The 19,917-nt window shown below is 35.4% G+C and overlaps 1 protein-coding gene across 1 annotated transcript in view; it reads left to right on the top strand.

The window, feature by feature from the left end:
* LOC106627929 (rhoGEF domain-containing protein gxcJ) overlaps positions 1–10,246 on the top strand; it is a 231,677-nt gene extending 221,431 nt beyond the window's left edge. The window contains exons 2-6 of the mRNA XM_070110459.1: positions 1,216–2,357; positions 2,452–2,685; positions 5,716–6,553; positions 6,960–7,573; positions 7,641–10,246. Of these exons, the coding sequence (XP_069966560.1) occupies positions 1,216–2,357; positions 2,452–2,685; positions 5,716–6,553; positions 6,960–7,573; positions 7,641–9,860 (5,048 nt within the window). The 3' untranslated portion in view covers positions 9,861–10,246. The remainder of the gene's footprint in view (positions 1–1,215; positions 2,358–2,451; positions 2,686–5,715; positions 6,554–6,959; positions 7,574–7,640) is intronic.
* The last annotated feature ends 9,671 nt before the right edge of the window (positions 10,247–19,917 follow it).

Here is a 19,917-nt window from a genome sequence, read left to right as displayed (position 1 = left end):
AAACTAATGAAAAAAGTCTTCTAAATACCACCAATCGCCGCTTCCTGTAACAATATGAATTTGCGGAATGCATTATCGATATAAAAAATTTTCCGAGTTTTCCTGAATCCTTTAGGTTCCTCTTTTTATGGGACAAAATCGAACACCATAACATAACTGGAAGTGAAATTCATCCCAAAAACTTTTAGAGACTGTTTATAATGTACACATACTCCTACGGAGAGAGACAACACTACGCATAGCGAATATATCAGAATAGAGTCAAATAATTTCAAGCTATTGTATTTGATAGCTAATGAGATGTTTAACAGGACTTTTTGACATTGCGTCATAAAGATATTTCCGTGTATTTAGATTTCTTCACACATTTCTTAATTTATTTCTGCAGTATTTTATGTCTACGAACATTTTTAAGAGATTTCCGTTGAGGATTTCTAATAAAATCGTATTTTGTAAGTTTTATTACTTACCGACCCAATCGCGAGTGATAAGCCATATACAAATTTCTTTGGTAGGTTCTATATAATAAGATGCCAATTATACCCGAACATTTTTCGCACTTTTATACCCCTAACATATAATATTAAGTTTGCCACGATGCTTTTAACATCCAGAAAGAAATGTCATAGACCTTATAAGGTATATAGTGTATAAATGATCAGCATGACGAGCTGAGCCATGTCCGTCTGTATTTACGCGAACTAATCGCTCGGTTTATGAGGTATCGATCTAAAATTTTGCACACATCCTTTTCTCCTCAAGAAGCTGCTCATTTGTCGGAACTGCCGATATCTAGCATATAGTGCCATACAAATTGAATGATCAAGATCATGTCCCTGTATGGAAAACTTTTTTATTTGTCGAAAGTACTTCACGAAATTTGAAACCAATTATAAGCCAAGACAACGCTAAAGTCCTTAAATATTATTTAGTATATCGGACCACTATTACATATAGCTGCATATAAACTGAGTCGAAAGCAAGTTTTGTATGGAAAATGGTGCAACCGACGTTTACGTTTTTTCTTGTTTTGATCCAATTACACCCAATCACTCATTCCAATATTTGTTACTTCGGCTGAAAAAAAATTCAAAGCTACTCGCATTCAGAAGGTTGTATGTGTTCTATAAGACAAAAATATATAGGTTATTAATTTAATTTAAATTAAAGTACGATCTTTAATCGCATTCAAAATGCGTTCTTTTTCCTTTACAGATGAATCTAAGCTGAATTCTGGTTCGTGGGAGGACTCCCTACCTAAACTTGATATTAACAGCACTGAGCTATCACCGCTCGGCGATAGCAACAACGGCAGCATCACGACTACTACTACGGCACAATTGCATCACAACGCCAACAACGCTTCGTTACATCGCCCCGACCCGTTGAACGCCTCGCGCTCCTCATATAACAGTCTACACACTTTATTGAATAGCAGCACGCTTGCAGCACCGCTGCAACAATATCAATCACAACAACAACAGCACCATCATCATCAGCATAGTAAAAGCTGTGGCAGTCCGAGCAGCATCGGCCGGCCATCTAACGAAGCGGAAAACACCGCAACCGCCTTAGTTGCGCACACAAACAACACAATTGCCGGCGGAAGTTTCAGCACCAACGGCGGCTCAGCGGCCGTTGGTGTAAGCACCGCAACTGCAACCACCGAAACCGTTAACAACAGTCAAAACGGCGCCACTGTAAATACCGCAACAAAGAAACGTCTCGAACATAACGCCTCCACACGTTCCGTACAATCCGAGGACAGTTGGTGTTCCGAGCAATCGATAGACCAGGAGGCCACCGCCAACGCCAACAGTACGCACTCAGCTTCGGACGACGAAGCCGCAACGGAGGACGAACGTGAACGTGAACGCAGCAGCGTGACGTCGTTGAGCGCCACCAATCAACGCAATTCACAATTGCGTTCCACACTCAACAAGGCCAAACAGCATTTGTCCTTTGACAAATGGCGCACGAGTTCCTCGAACAGTGGAAACGCTGCCAACAACACATCCACCAACAATTCCGCAACCCATTCGGTGTTGGGCAGCAACGGCGCCGCTGATAACAGTGGCAACAGCACGCAAACACGTCGTGCTAGCGCCTGCACCATGCCGACAGCACACCAAAGTGCACGTGATGACATCACCACACCAGGTGAATCGCCGGGTGGCCGGCTCTCACGCTGGTTCTCGATACGACGCGGCTCATCACACCAGTACGATGTAGGCGGCCGCCAATCGACCACATCCAGCATTGATATGCCGGATGCCGCAGCGTTGTCAGCTTGCGGAGATTCGACACATGCATCGCCACAAAAGTTGAGCGCCAACAAAATGCCCGGCGTACCAGAGGTGTGTATCAGACTATCAGACACGTGCTCGTGCATTCGAAAATCGTTCTTCGGAATATTTAACATTTTCGTTTATTTTGCTTTCATTTGCACAGAATGACGATGAAGAGGCCGCCTTAACGGCATCGCGTTTTGACCTGGATCTAATGTTACCGCCAGGCAGTCGCGCCAATGGCTCGGCAAACATTGCGCACACCCGCCTCATCACGCCAATGCTGCCACCCGCACCGCCGGGCCTATCGCAGCAGCAGCTGAAGCGGCGCCACATTGTGGCTGCAATTGTGCACAGCGAGAACTCATATGTGGCCACTTTGCAACGTCTAGTCAATGTACGTAAACAATTTATTCGAAATCGCATTATAACTACTCTCAAATACATACATATGTGTAGTTTGCTGTAGTGTTGCCTGTAGTTTACAAAGATATTTTGTAGAATAATGATTTGCATGGATAGTTTTCTTTTAGAGAAGAGGCTTAATGGTGAATCACAAATTTTAAAAAGCACAACGAAAACTATATGTAGACTTTTTAAAGAGACTAAAGTACTGTCTTTGAGTTAACTTTCACCAATCCTAACTCGCTTTTTAAACACCCAACAACCCGATCAGCCAGTTAAAGGAATCTCACGAAAGACCATCGATACATGTTTAAGAAACATCTCATGAAACAAAGAATTTATATCAGGTATATTAAAAATAAAGTCATTATTTTCTAAATAGATGACTTTAGTAATCAGCGTCTCACGTTGTATAAGTTCGAAAAATTTTCTCAGACAGTTTTTTGATTCCATGACTTAGTGTTATTTGAGCACGCTTCATAGATGCAAAGAAAGGAAAGAGAAAATAAGTGATATTTTACAGTTTTTCTTTGATAAAGTCGAAAACGCAAGTCAGGCGACTGAAAATGCGAATTTAGGGATCTAATACTGTAACAGCCAAACACGTGCAATTGCGGCTGAATACAAAAAGAGCTCGACCTCGATCAAGTCGATCTGAAAAAGATGATTACTCAGCTGGCACAATAGGTGCCCAAGCCACGGTTGAGGGTTAGCAAGATTTTACTACTCTTAAATCGGGCCTGTACTGTTCACAATTAGACCCTCTGAATGAAGCAATCGCCCAAAAGCCAATAGCCTCTATTAAGCTATGCTGCAAGATTGTAAAATTTCGCTTCCGTTCCAGTTACATAGACCGGAATGTCGTGGCAGCTTCAGCAAAACCTGTATAATTTCGTCAATCTGATCAGACAGAAAGTCGTTAGGATTTAAAATTATGATTAGTTCAGATATATTTATTCTCGTCGTGCCTGTATGTAGAAAGTAGGTGGCATAAAATCTTTGCAGAAATTGTCTTTCGTGCTCTCTAGCCAGCTGTATTTTAATGATAGTTCAATTCAAAGTCGTTGAAAAAGAATTCGAAATTAAAACCCTTGTGGTCGTTATTATTTATTTATTAATAGTTCCGTTTATATTTATATTTACATATATTTTTTCGGATCTACAGACTGAGACCTTACAAAATATATTAACAGCTTTCAAAAAGCTCTAATGAAATATCAGCGCTTAATCACAGTCGCACAAGCTCTTGTTTTGTCACCTTAGTTAAAACACTTATTCTTTTCTATAAAAGGTATTATGAATATCTACAACTTTTATATAGACACTCTTTTTACATAACCTCAAAATGTATGTGAAAAATTCAAATATCCAAGTTTTTAAGTTTGTATACCCTGAACAGGGTATATTAAGTTTGTAACACCCAGAAGGAAACGGCATATATATGTATAAATGATCAGTATGACGAGCTGAGTCGATTTAGCCATGTCCGTCTGTCCAATCTGCTCATTTGTCGGAATTGCCGTCAACGGACCACTATAGCATATAGCAGCCATACAAACTGAACAATCGCTATCAAGTGCTTGTATGGAAAACTGTTTCATTTGAGGAGGTATGTTCACGAAATTTGGCATGGATTATTGTCTAAGGCAATAATGCACCATCCAAAGACATTGTTTAGACTGGATGACTATAGCATATAGCTGCCAAACAAACTGAATGATCGGAATAAAGTTTATTTATTCTTTTGAAATCTTTTGTATTTGTAAAAAGTATTATTATACCTTCGGTTAACGCTTTTTCTTGTTTTAATTTTTATCTTGTAGAAATATAAAATTTCATTCGCGAAATTAGGTGTAAATTGACCTCCTGTCCCAGATACACCGTTTTTTTTTTGGTTTTTTTTTTTTTTGGAAAATTTTAAAGAGGAAAGTAATTTCGACCCAAAATCCGAATAAACCTCATTTTAAATCAAAAATACGCACGTCAAAATATTAGTTTTTTTTTTTTAAAGTCAGTAGGCTCTATGTTTGTTAAAGTCTCTAATGGTATAAAAAATATGTACTGTATGGTTAGTTTTTCTTAGAAAATGCAAAAAACAAGATCCCACTTAACGATTTAGTATTTAGTATTAAAGTATAATTTATGAATAATTTATTTGATTTAGTATTAATGTATATTTTCTCATGCAACGGAGAGCGATTAAATGCTTTAAGAAAAAATTATAGCTGATTGTGCATTCTTTTGTTACTTGCTTAGAAAAAAACGAGGCTAATAATTACATATTTTACTCACGTTCACATACTGCACATTTTCATACATTTTTCGCACATTCTCTTACATTAATCATTCACCGTTAAGCATCTTTTGCGTACATACCATATATATATTTTATGCATATATAGCTCATATTAAAACTTACAAGCCAACTTGATTAAGTATATTATCATCCATTTTAACCATACGAATTTTATTTCTTTACATGCCATCCAAATCCTACGTCACGCATTAATTGCATCACCATCACCATTACTAACAACTACTACTACCAAATCTACTACTAATTAAATAACGAAATTATCAAAATGTAACTGAACCTATCCAAAAACAAAAACAAAAAAAAATAAAAAAAATAAAAATTATATAAAAAACCGTACTTTTAGTTACCAAATTAGTAACCGAAACCACCAAACTGTTAGCATAAATACAATAGGTACAAGTCCAAATAATTACTAATTCATTACTCAATTACTAATAAAAAGTATTTAAAATTATCTTCTTAGAGAGTTTCTATATTTTATAACTCAAAACAGCTATTTCAAATTAAAATAAGAAAATATATATAAAATATAAATTTATAAATTTATTTTCAATTTGAAGAATTCTTCAAAAAATCGGACGTTCGTTAATCATGCAAATTTTTTATTATTTTCTCATATAAAAACTCTCTTCTATTTAATTACTTAGCCATTTTTTATAAAAATTCATTAATTCACATTTGCTTTATAATTATCTCTATATTTAGGATTATAAGAAACCTCTCGAAGAGAGCAACCCACCTATTTTGAGTGGCTCCAAGATCGCCACACTCTTTCATCGCCTGCCCGAGATTCTGCAATCACACAAATTATTCCGCATCTCACTCGCCGAATGCGTATGCAATTGGGATCGTGACGAGCGTTTGGGCGATTGCTTTGTGAATGCCTTCAGCAAGCCGCGCATACTCGAAATCTACTCGGGCTTCATAAATAATTTCTCAGCAGCCATGGAACTCGCCAAAATGGAGGAGAAACGTAAATCAGCGTTAGCTGATTTCTTCAAAGTCAAACAAATTAGCGCACACGATCGTCTCTCGTTCTTCGGTCTGATGGTTAAACCAGTGCAACGTTTTCCACAGTTCATTCTCTTTCTACAGGATATACTCAAGTATACGCCACAAGGTCACCACGATCGTATGTCGCTACAATTGGCGCTGACACAATTGGAATTACTCGCTGAAATGCTGAACGAGCGTAAACGCGAAGCTGAACAATATCAAGGCTTCAAAGATATGTTGGGCCACATTACCGGCACTTTTAATGCACGCTCACTCACCTCGACAGATGGTAATCGTGCGCGTTATCTTCTACGCGAGGATAATGTGACACATGTGGAGTTCAATCAGGCTGGTCTTATTGTGAAGTCCAAGCAGCGTCGTCTATTATTGCTCAATGATAAGGTGATTTGTGTTTCGGTCGCACCGAAGCAGTCACATGACTTTGGCGCTACGGAGAAGCTGAGTTTCAAATGGATGTATCCAGTGACAGATGTGGAAATCGTGGATAATAGTACTTCCGCAACGCTCTCGAGAATATTAACTGCTGGTGAGTTTTCAAGTATTTTCAGCAAAAGTCGGTTAAAATTGTCTTGGCCTCAAATCTGATTTTATGTTTGGAATAGTCGCAGAACACACTATATTTCTGTAGAATAATTTCTAATTTTGTTTTTTTTAAAAACTAGGTTAGACCTCAAAGCTTGAACTACACATAGAATGGTTTAAAATTTATTATTTTCTATTTATTCTTCGAACAATTTAATATAGTCCTTTACAAATTTTGATTTAAATCTAAATTTATTTACGGTATGCCTATAAAAAAATATAACGGTAACAAACTTTAGCTTTGCGCGAATTGGGGTTCATGCTGATAACGCAGACCCGATCTAATCTAAAAAGTATTATATTAAGACTTGTTCCCTTCGTCAACTTACTTCTCTCATACCCTTTCGCAGGTCTCAATCGCGGTGGAAGTCTCAAATCCAACAGTAGCTCCTGCAACAATAGTCACACCAATACGCTACCAATCAATGCCACACACTCACATGGTGGTCACTCATTGGACAGCTCACCAGCTGCACAACTCACCAATGGCGCCGATAATCTCTGCTCCGAGATGAGCACACTCATGTACGATTATGAAGTAATCTCACGTATACACGATCTCGTCAGCACCTTAAAGGGCACATACAAAGAGCTCAATACGAATACCACACGTAATGTCTTGAATACCATACAAGCCTCGATACAACGCAAAGATGAGGAAATGGCTTGGGTTGATTCGTGTTGTCTGCAATTGATAGCGCGCAACAAGTCGGGCAAAGAGGAGACCTACACATTCCAGACACAAACACCGAATGTGAAGAAGGAATGGATCACGGAGCTACGTTTAGCACAATTGGCTTTAGACCCGAACAACTCGCCAGCCTGGGAGACGTCCACTTCAACAGAGCCACAATCACTAGGCAATAGCTACGAGCAGCAACAACATGTAATGCAGCGACAATCCACCAAATTGCCACTTTTCGTCAAAGCGATACCAGTCTACAAGTCACAGCATCAAACAGAGGTGAGTTTCTTCATTCGTTTTTTGATTTTTACCAATTGTCTCAATGTTCCGAACTCTCTCTACGCAGGTGCGCTGTGGTTGTTATTATACTATCGCCAACGACTTAAAGCTAAGCGGCAACGCACGCCGTCGTCACAAACAACAGAACTACCTATGGGTCTGTACTAGCGACGGCACATCCTCACATATAGCAGTGCTCTCGCAACATCATCAACAGGCCGGTAATCTGCGTGATGTGGGCTCCTTCGACTTGGTCGAGACACAGATTACCGCCATGGAGTTCGTCAAGGGACTGGATAGTGTGAAGAAACGTGAAGAGCACAATAGCCTGCTAGGCGATCTAGTGTGGATGGGCACAGACAGTCGTAAAATATTGATTTACTCAGCACAAAACCCCGAACAGGAGGAGCAATTGGGCTGCAGCACTGTACCTGGCGCCGTTACGCGTATACTCTATCACTTCGATGTCGTTTATGTGGCGCTCTCAAATGCCATAATGCTCATTTATCGTCGTTCGTACGATGGCGTCTGGATGCTTAAAGACCCACAAGTGGTGCTGTTGGGCGAATCTGGTCTGCCAGTGCCAAGTCTATTGCCAATCAATATGAATATTTACGCTTCGTGCGCGAATCGCGTATATGTGCTGAATGCGCTCAACGGTGAGATACAGAAGAGTTTTGAGGTGCAACATGGTGCCAATCAACAGGTCAACTTAATGGCACACTCCGGCATCGGTTTATGGATCTCGCTGAAAAATTCAACTGTTTTGTGTTTGTATCACACAGAGACCTTTAAGCATTTGCAGGATATCAATATTGCCTCAAGTGTGTTGCGGAGCGATGGCAAGAAGGAGCAATCAGTTAACAATAGCTCCATTTATGTAACTGCGCTCATGGCCTGCAAGGGTTTGCTGTGGGTGGGCACGAATGTTGGTATTGCCGTTACCATACCGCTACCACGACTCGAAGGTGTGCCGATTATCAGCGGCGGCATAAATATGTCTTGCCATGCACACTTTGGTCCGATCACCTTTCTGCTGCCACTTATACCGCGCGTTTATCCAAGCTATAAACAGCCACCGACACAAACGCTGCCTGTCGCCTTTTGTGCGGAGCCCACCGTTACAGTGCCTAGCATGGGTGATGACCTACAATTGCCCGCAATCGATGCCGATCCCAAAAAACTCACAGAAGCCGATCTGGACGAATCGACGGTGATACTACGTCGCGACTTGCCAAAGGATGAGTCATCATTCTCGGGCACTGCTTCACCCTCAGCTTCGATGTTGCGCGAACTTAGCGTGGATGGTGACTCAAACGCCTCTTCGCCGCGTTGTTCCAAATTGGATAAGCAAAATTCATTCGATCAATCGCTATCGAAACTACGCGCTTCGCTCGTCAACTCGCCAGCTTTCCATCGCAAACGTTTCCGTGATCTCTCCTCCGACTCGGCGCGCATGGCCAAGACGCTGCCACGTGGCTTCAACACGAGCATGCACTCAAATACGAGCACGCTCAATCATAGCGAACATGGCTGCTGTGACGTCTACGGCTTGTATGGTAAACTGATTTTCGTGAAGGAGGACTACGACGCAGAGGAGGGCACGCAGGGCAATCTCATGGACATGATGTACGAAGGCATGCGCCGTTCCGACCCCGAATTGGCGGCCATACCCGGTAAGGTGAGCACACTGGATCGCCGTTTGCGCATGAAGGCCTCACGCCCACGGTCACTCGATCTCTCCAACTGGTCGGTAGACTCGAAATCATCTAGCCTCTACACATCATCGGGCAGTGAAGAAAGCATGGGCATACGCCTCTTCGGCGGACGTTCGGTATCGCGCAACAGCAGCAGCGCTAGTCACAAAACCTCAGGCAACGGCAGTGATTTGGGTAACATATCCGAGAATGGACTAATGACAAGCGCCGAAATACACCAACATCACAGCACACCCAAATCCGATGATGGCTTCAAATTGTTGGAGATAAAGCAAACCAAGAATGCTGGCACAAATGCAGGCGGCGCATGCACGCCACCACCCGCCGCTGCTGTAGCGACACTCAAACGTAAACAAAAGCAAACGAACAAACAACAACAGCAACAAAATGCCGACGGACCGCGCACCATTATCACGCTGATGGGCGGACGCGGCTACTGGCGACACGTCTGGTACAACAACGCCAATTCGCCGAACAGCAAATCGGCAACGCTAAGCAGTGGCGCCTCAACACCACTAATCGCCAACTCGAACGACGCACACATTGTGGTGTGGGAGAAAAAGTTATAATCGCAGGAGTTCGAGTGGCGCCCCTTGCAGCGTATCGGGCGTCGCGGTCGTGTGCGCTTTCGCGGCAGTTACATGTCGCGTGAGCGTGTGTGCAATGGCGGCGCCCCCAACCGTGGACTGGGCGTGCTCAGCGCCAGCACGCTCAATGTGCGCGGCAAGGAGAGCGGCTTTTTGGCGAGCAGTAGCGGTATGGGATTTAAGCGTTTCGCCAAACTAAAACGAGGTGGCAGTCTGAAGGAGTTTTGAATCAAAATCAAAATCAAAAATCATCTGTTAATGTTAGTAATTGTAGGCTTAATGAAATTTTTATGAATTAATAAACAAAAAATGTTTACATATTAACTGTACAGTTATGGAAAGTATAATATAGAACAAGCTGAACTGAATTGCATGGAATTTGATGTTTACTTGCTGTTGTTGTATGGAAAAATAGTACATAAAATCATAATAAACTAAATCAAATTATACTACACAAATAATGTAACGGAAAATTTAAATACAAACACTCAAACATGCATATGCAGTTATTTGTAGCATAAGCAGAAAATACTGGGTGAAAAATGTAAAAACAAAAACAACAACTGCTGAAATTAACAAGTATTTTTATTAAAGAAGTTTCATAAAGCGTGACCAAACTTTTGAGAAGCTAATCATGTAAAAATCAAATTATATTATATTATTTGCTGGTTCACATATTTTGCGGGACAAATTAAAATTCTCTTTTGTGTATTGCCTATATTTTGATGAAAATTTTCTTTATAAAACATATTTAAATACAGTACATAAAATTTTAACTTGGTAATTAAAATTTGTTTTAAAAAATTTTTTTTTAATATTTTTAAATTTATTTTAAATATTTTTTTTTATTTTAAGGCTTACATTTTCAATTTAATAAATTTGTTTTCGTGTGACATTTCTTTATTTTAATTTTATTTATTAATTTTTACTTATTTTCTTTTTGGTTTTTTTCTTTTCATTTATTTTTTCTTTTTTTAAGACTTACATTTTCACTTTGGTAAAACTCATGTGATTTTTAATCAAATGCTTTATATAATTAATTTTTCTTTTTCTTTTTCTTTCTTAAACTAAAATAATAGTTAAATTTTATATTTTATTTACTATTATTATTTTATTTGTTATTATTATTTTATTTATTATTATTATTTTTTTTTTTTTTGTAATAATCTATTTAATAATTGTATAATATTTATATTCCATTTGTCTCGCATAATTATGAAAATCGGTAATACAAAAAGCATTTTATAGTTCTATGAATGAAAGTTTTTTTTAAAAATATAACAAAAAATTTAAAAAAAATGTTTAGGAATTTATGAAAAATCAAAAAAAATGAAAAGTTGTACGATTTTAAAAAACTGATTAGAATAAAATGTATACAAACTGAATTGCTGAATGTTTAAACATACACATACATATATGTATATATTTGAAAAATTTACCACTGTATACTAAAAAGCTTTACAACTGAAATCTATTTTCGCATAATAATTTTTTTTTTTAATTTTTTCAATGAGACATATTTGAACTCAAATTGTATTGCAACACTTCCAAGTAAGGATTTCCCATGCAATTTAACGACCCTAAGTAACATTACTTGCTTGCCACAAACAACCAAACGACACTTTAGCGTTTACAAACGAACACTAACGATTCACTTTACGACTTACGACGTGTCACTTTCACTCTCAGCCACTTGGATACGAAATTATTGCAATCCAAGTTGGTCATTTCAAATGAAAAGCGTATATTTTGTAAATATTGGTAAATGTTAAGCGTAGCTGCAGTTAAACTTTATTGTATGTACATACATATATTTAGTTATTTGAAAATTAATATATTTTTTTAGCGTTTCAATGGATTATTTATGTATAATGTTATAAAATTAATTTTTTTTTAATATTTTTGAATTCTCTGTTATGCATGTTAAATATGCTTAAAGTAATGCCTTAAATTAATGAACAAAATATTAAATATAATGTTTATGAATTAAAAAAAGATATTAAAAATAATAAAAAAATTTCAATAAAAATACATATTAAATGTCTAACTGAAGTTTATGCATACAAAATGGATCTGTTCTTATATACAAAAATACATTTATATAATATATTGTATATGTGCATATATGTACACACATATTTATATATTTACAATCTACAATACTATAAACACAAATTTGATAGTGAAGGCACACTTTTCCAGGCTTTTTGTATTTTTATATTGATCTGCTAAATAACTTAAAGTAAAGTATAAAGCATGCACAGCATTATATATGTATGTATGTGTAAGTAATAGCATAAAATATTTGTTAAATTAAGTATATGAAATCTAGATATGTATGTATATCAAAAGTTAATTGTTAAAGCAAACAGGCACGTACAGTTAAGCTATGCTTAGAGAAGTACTACCGGCAAATATTTTTGTGTGTACTTGTAGTTATATATACAATACATATATATTTTAGTTTGAATATTGAATTTCGAATGCTAAATTTAACTGCTGAATTAATTTAGTTAGCAAACAATTTCATTTATTAATTAATGTAATTTTTTTAATAAAATTATATAATTTTTTTTAATAAAATTTATTTTTATTTAAAAAAAAAGTAATAAAATTTTATTATTATTATATTAATAAAGTTATATAATTTTATAAAAAAAATTATTTTCAATAAAGTTTTATTGTTATTATAATATTATTTTTTATTCAATAAGATTTTATTAAAATTATATTACTATTATATAATATAAAACTTATATTAGCTTATTTTTCAAGTACTTTTCTAATAATATAATTAAAACTGAAATTCTCATTTTCCATTTTCAAACTCAATTAACGCCATTTACATAACTCACGCTGAATATACAATAGCTGGTGTTGCCAATTCGTAGGTTATAAACACTTACTTTTAAGCTACACACGCACATACACTTGTACATATATACTGCTTAATTGCTCTAGTTTCATGGTTTCAATGCAACTCTGCCGTGCTGCTGTGACCTTCTTGTGTTGCCAGCCAAAACAATAAGTTTGCTCTATCAAAACACAAAAACAAATACAAGTAAAACTTAGCACAAGCGCCATTGCATTTTTCTAGCTTAAAAAGTATTAACTGTAAATTAGTTATTATTATAGCTATTATAAAGTACGAAATGCATAAAATAATAATTTTCATTTCGGTGATACTGCTAATTGTTGAAAAAATGTTTTTTTAAATAGCAAACGTTTATGTAAAGAGCTTGTTTGTATGTGTTCCCCTACTTGCTCACGCCTAAGTTCATACATAGAATTTCCAAACGATTTTTGGCGAACGAAAAAATTAAACCGAAATATGTAACGAAAATCAAGAGACTACCTTAGTAGTAGCCATGCATACAAACATATATACATATTTACAACAATAAAATATTTTTAAAATATAGTTAAATACAACGGAAGGCACAAAACAAACATAAGCACTTACAAACACACTTACTAGCCACACACACACACATAGAAAAGAAGTATAACTTAGTTATTAATGCCACCTTAAATGTCTACAAACCGATAAAAATGCATAGCTACATATAAACAACAACAATAAAAACAATGCAAGAGCATGAAATATGTTATATTATATATAGTACGAATATACATATACATACATATATATAATGTTAAATAATTAGGTGATAACAAGTAAAGTGTATGCATAAAGTTGAAAACTTAAATTTGAAAAAATTAATATAAATCTTAAAAGCTTAAAAGCTAACAAAAAACCATTAAAACTAACAAAGTAATTAAAGAGAAATTATAGTTGTCGTAAATAATATACTAGTATATGTACATCATATACAAATATACAACAATGCATTGAACAATTTATACTCGTAATAGCAACAACAGCAACAATATTGTACAACATAATCACACTAAACAAAAATTAAACAGAATTATAAAAGAAAAAAACAAAAACAATTTGCATAAAACACAGTGAAAAAAAAATTGCATACATATATACTAAATGTGGGTGTATATGGTCAGTAGGTATTCATTTGAATTAAACAAATATACATACATATATATATTATATATATTAATGCATTATTGAGCAAATTATTATCGAATAAAAAATTAATATGTGTATAAAAAACAAAATCAAATACAAGTTGTCTTTCATTGTATAGTACTTGGCGAGAAGAATTAAGGAGAAGGGAGAATCCATAATAAAACAAGAAGAAATGTTAAGGAGCTATAATATCCTGATAGTTGTCGCAATCAGAATTGAAACCGATAAAAAAATGTAGTAGGTGTAATGCAGTCAGATATTAATGGTTTGACGTTCGAAGCAGAAATTGTATCGGTTTTGGGTATCACGGAAACCAATTTTGTCGGTTTTCTTATCAGAAACAAAACAAAAGGATAACCGCTAACAGATTTGAAGTATAAGTAAAGAAATTATATTATTGTTACGATTTAATTTATCTTTATTTCTATAGGAGAAAATATAAGGAATAATCACAAAATGTCTCAATTATTGGGTTTATGGAAAATATTCAGATATTTTTGGAAGATGCGATTCCCCTGGTGAATAAAGTGGATTACTGTGATCTCTTTATATCTTCCTTTTAATTTTTTCGTTTCTTTTTTGTTCCAATGAAATAAAAGCTAAAATAGTGAAACTCATTGTTAACTTTAGCAGACTTTATTCACTATTTAAAATTTATTAAACGCTTCCAAATTTATTCATTTGCAAGTTTTGTCACATTAGTAAATAGCGGATTCGAATATACATTTTTGCATATGTTCGAAAAGACAAAAATCCAAGCAGATTCTAATACACCATTGAAAATCAGAGTTTCTTTGCAATCCTGATAACTACGCTAATCTGTCTTGGATTCCACAACACCCTTGATTGTTTGCTTATTCTCGATTGAGATCTGTACACTTTTGCATGCGTTTGAACTCTGATTGCCACTCTGATTGAGGTATCTCCAAAACATGCGTTCTGAATCCATCAATTCGCCAATTCATCGTCTGGCATAGCACCGCTATCATAACTTTATAATATTTCTCTCGACCAATCGATGATAGCCTTTTTTTGAGCGATTTACAAATTGTATGTAACCAACGTGAACAATTTTTTTTAATTAAGTTCATCGATGCACTGTTGCTGACTAACAGTCGACGACAAAAATTGTAAAAAAAAATAATCGCGCGAAAATTTTTGCAATTCAATTCCATTTTTTGGCCTAGATGAATATTTTAAATTACTGTAAGCTTCTCTAATAGCGCTCGTGTGTCAAAACGTTCTGAGTATGTATAACATCAAAACACGATAAAGTTGGGAGTTCCCAGATCAAAACGCTAGTGTTGCCAAAATATAAAAGGCACATATGTATGTATATACCAAATTTCGTGTAGACATCTTGTCGAATAAAATAGTTATCTATAGAAGGAGTTAATTTTGATCGATCAGTTTGTATGACAAGTATATGCTGCAGTGGTTCGATATCGCCAATTCCGGTAAGTGAGTAGCATGTTTGGGAGAAAAGGGCATGTCCAAACATTCAGCTCGGTATACAGACAGATAGGCATGGCTAAATCGACTCAGTTCGCCACGCTATGCATTTATATTTATATACTTAACACCAGTAAAAATAAAATAGGCCAAATTTTCCAGATTTTTTTCAATAAAGGCGAAAACGCAAGCCAGGTAGCTGATAATATGAATAGTATTTATGATACTATTCCTGTGACAGCTAAGCATACACGTATTTTGATGATCTAAATCAGATCATTCTCGGTATGCAAAAAGACCCTACAATTTAAAGCAAAAATAATGGGTTTATTTTTGTTTGACCTGCATGTGCTACGGATCCCATTTGGACAGATGAGAACGCCGTTCTATTATGTTATCTAACTATTCGTAATTATTGATAGAAAAATCCCTCAATAATTGAAAAAGAGTTCCGGCTATTTCACTAGATCCGCCGAAGATATGACTGCCGATATGTTTCAAACTCAGTCTTGTAAAAACTGGACAATTTAGCGTTGTTATTAATTTTTCATTCTCTACTTTATCAAACTCACCAATAACCTTAAAATTTCATAATTTCCATACATATTACACATCCTCAAACTGTAGAAGCTTCTTCGAGGAAGAGTGAGATGGATAGCCAAAACGATTTGAAGTATTTGTGTTGGTTCTCGAGGATCAGAGCAAAAAACGGGTTTGGTTATTATTCTGTAAATTGTTATTGGAAGCTCAAACAAATTGGCGAAATAACATAATCCTTAATATAAAAGTATTTTTTTCAATTGGGTCAGGTGTTATTGAAATAACGATTTATGCTCTGTCTCTCTACCTACATATATGAAACTATTAATGTTTCTAATATTCCCTGCTCATTAGCCTCTTACTTATGCACCACTAACGAACTTTTTAGCAAACAATAGTTATTAACAACCATTACTATACGCGCGTAAATTTTAAATTTATTCCACATACATGGATATTTGTAGTTGAATTGAATTTAAACAGAACTACATATTGCATACTTTAAGGCGTTACCATTTGCTAATATTGCTTAGGGTTACCATATTCTTCCGCATTTAAAGATAATCTCAACGACTCGGATTCAAATCTATCATTTATATGATAATATAATTTGTAATTATATCGCATTGTTTGCAAAATGTATATATAGTAAAATTAAATTCGAATCCACTATGCAAAGCAATCAGGGATCATACATGTCTATTGTGATGATATAATACCTTAGAAACTTATGTGTTCATGAAATGTTCAGAGGCGAAATAAAGGGATTTAACCTAATTCTCGCAAGGTCCTCCACTCTTGCACAGACTACGCCTTCTCCGCTGATAGAACCTAAAAAAATTTTCACTAAAAGATTTCGTTCGTACAATAACATATGGTCGATAAAAAAAATTAAAAATTAATCAAAAATCGGATCATTTATTGTTACGAAAAAAAGGCCGTTAAAAATGAACTGATTAAGCTGATTGAACTGACTACATTTTAGAAGGCTGGAATTCAAAAACTATTTGAGATACCGATTTTTAGGTGTGCCCCTTAACTAGGCCCATGGCCCATATCATTGTCATGCTCTCAAATTAATACTTGGTCCACTGAAATCAACACTTCGGTAGTGATCTACCGCTTCCTTAATGGCAGTCCCCTCTATTTTAAAAGTGTGGTGGTGGTGGGATTTAAACAACAACAAAAACAACAGAGTATAATAGATACAAATTTGCATCTCTGGGCGACACGATCTGTTTGTACATTTGTACTTCCGCAGTATGTAGGTATATACGAGTATTTCTTAACGAAAGTTTGAACGAATTTAGATATAAGTATATGTATGTATGTATGTACGCATTTAGATATTATAAACAGTTGAATAAATTTTATTACTAAAACACACCAATTAAAAAACTAAAAACTAAAGCTGAATTTTTTTAATTTAATTTATGTAAATTAATTTTATTTTTGTGTACATATGTACATACATATGCACATATGAACTTAAATGTACTTAAATTATATTGTATGATAGCCAAACCATACCGAAAGTTGTGGATTTCCAACTTAAGAGAGAGTTTAAATTATTTACTTCTTACAAAAGCCTTTCTATATAATTCAGAAAAGTTCAGAAATGAAGCATCCATTGAAACCCCCTCCTTCATCATTGACCCCGACAAATCCTTGCAATATGAGTAAACTTTTCTTTTAACATACTTACACACAATCATTCATGCATACATACAAAAATAATTTACTATAACCTTCCTACTTACATTTTTGTTAAAATAGTTTTTTTCAATGAAAAAGCAAATTTTATTGGTATATTTAAATTTTGTCTTTGACTGTATGTACTGTTTACAAAATTGTCTATTAAAACACACTTGTACGTATATATTATATATAAACGCTATACATCGATATGTACATACATACACTTGTGCTCACGTAATTAAGTCACTACATGGCAAAATAACGTTTCATAATATAAAGTCCTCGAGGTAGCTTTGCATTTGTATAAGGATATGGAAAACGGAAAATGAAAGAAAGAAAAATCTTGTGGGTATGTTACCAAAAGTACAAAATTTTTGGAAAGTAATGGAATATTTGACCTTTTTTGGGGAAGGGTTAAGAATACAATGCAATATTTTAGGAATGATGAGATCATTGAAACTTTGGCCCGTAAAAAACAAGAAATACAGCATTTAATGACGATAGGCAAATAGTACGGATGAGCCAGGAGGATCCCTTTTTTAACGTCACGTGAAATTAGAGCCCAAATGGAGCATAAAAAAGGTGTACGTGTATAAGCATAGATAGTCCGCCGTAGATTGCAGCGAAACTCCCTAAATTGCACGACACAAACCGAACATACCAAAGAAGAACATCAAACGAAGGCTAGCATTTTCAAGAGAGCACCAGCAAAAGGATTCAAAATTCTGGTATCTAAGGGTTTAGAGTGAATCCAAGTTTAACATCTTTAGGAATGATGGTAGACTCTATGTCAGGCGACTACCACTACATGAATTAAACCCACAATATACAAAATAAAACTGTGAAACATGGTGGATCATCCGTCATGGTATGGCGGTGCTTCACTCCATTCGGGGTAGGACCAGAGCATTTAAATGGAAATTGCGCCAATGTTTTACGACTAGGTTGAATTGTTCAGTAGGATAACGACCTAAAGTACTGCTTCAGGGTCGTTAAAGACTGGCTTGCAATAAACCACATCAAGTGGCCTACCTAAAGCACGGACTTAAACTCCATAGAAAATCTAGGGAGAAGTTTTAAGAGAACAACTGCGACTAGAAAACCGTTGAATAAGGCTAGATTGTGGCAAACCACGAATTGAGCAAAATTAAACCGGACCAATGTAACACACTGGTTCGTAGAATGAGCAAACGGGGCAGGTAAACGATTTTGCAAAAGAGGTCCCCAACAAAATACTGGACTAAATAAAGCAAGTTTTTTAAACAAAACATTCAATGCTTTTATCTGACATTTGAATTTTGAAGTTCACTTAATAATATGAGCACGAAATATATATGCAATTGATAAAGAAAGTAGATTTTTATTTTTATATTAAAATACAGCTTTAAAAAACTATGAACACATTAAATTCAAAGTCAATTCATTTAAGTTTGTGAAACTTTTTTTTTCGAATTTACAATAAAATTCAACTTTTATGAATTTGTACACCATATCGTTCTCCGCTCTTCTATCGTGACTTAATTGTGTGAGCACAAGTGTATGTGCATTTGATTTTGGTCAATGCGTTAAAAATCATCTGATTTTATGAAAAATATTTTTCATTCTACACCATACCATGTACATATTTTACTCTCTATGTATGCCTACCATATACATGTACACATACATATATAATGTGGATGTAGATCAACTGTGTGGCTAAATTGAAAAACATTTACACACATACGCGAAAATACATATGTATGCATGTATATTTTTCGACGCCACATTTGGCCTCATCTGCCAAGCCCCCAAAACTTCGCGTGACACACATCCACGTATGTATATACATGTACACAAAAATATATTATATGTATGTGTACATATAATGGCGACGAGCCCACAACGGACAACAGCATTCGAAAATACCAGATTGTTGTTTTTTGTTTTCCTAGTTGTTGTGTTGCAAACAATAATTCGCCTAAACCGGCTTTGCTAATTATATGTACATATGCATATACTACGTATGTATAGGCATATTTCTGGTCGACACAAACATGTGAGTTGAAGGCACGGCATGAATGAAGTGAATGAAAAGATATAAGATTGAGATGTTGTTGTTGCTTTGTCAAACATTTGTTTACGAACGCAATTTCTTATACCCTCTACATGCCAGTGAGGAATATACGAATGTATAAAATTATGTCAGCAACATTTTTTCCCGGTTAGTCTATTAGCAATATATAATATTATATATACGATAGATACATATACATATATATAGGTATAATCGAACGTTAACGACGACACAGTATCGTTATG

The sequence above is a fragment of the Bactrocera oleae genome, chromosome 5 (assembly GCF_042242935.1).
Source record: "Bactrocera oleae isolate idBacOlea1 chromosome 5, idBacOlea1, whole genome shotgun sequence".
Taxonomy (NCBI): domain Eukaryota; kingdom Metazoa; phylum Arthropoda; class Insecta; order Diptera; family Tephritidae; genus Bactrocera; species Bactrocera oleae.
The sequence above is the reverse complement of the archived record's forward strand: the minus strand, read 5'-3'. Positions and strand labels throughout refer to the sequence as shown.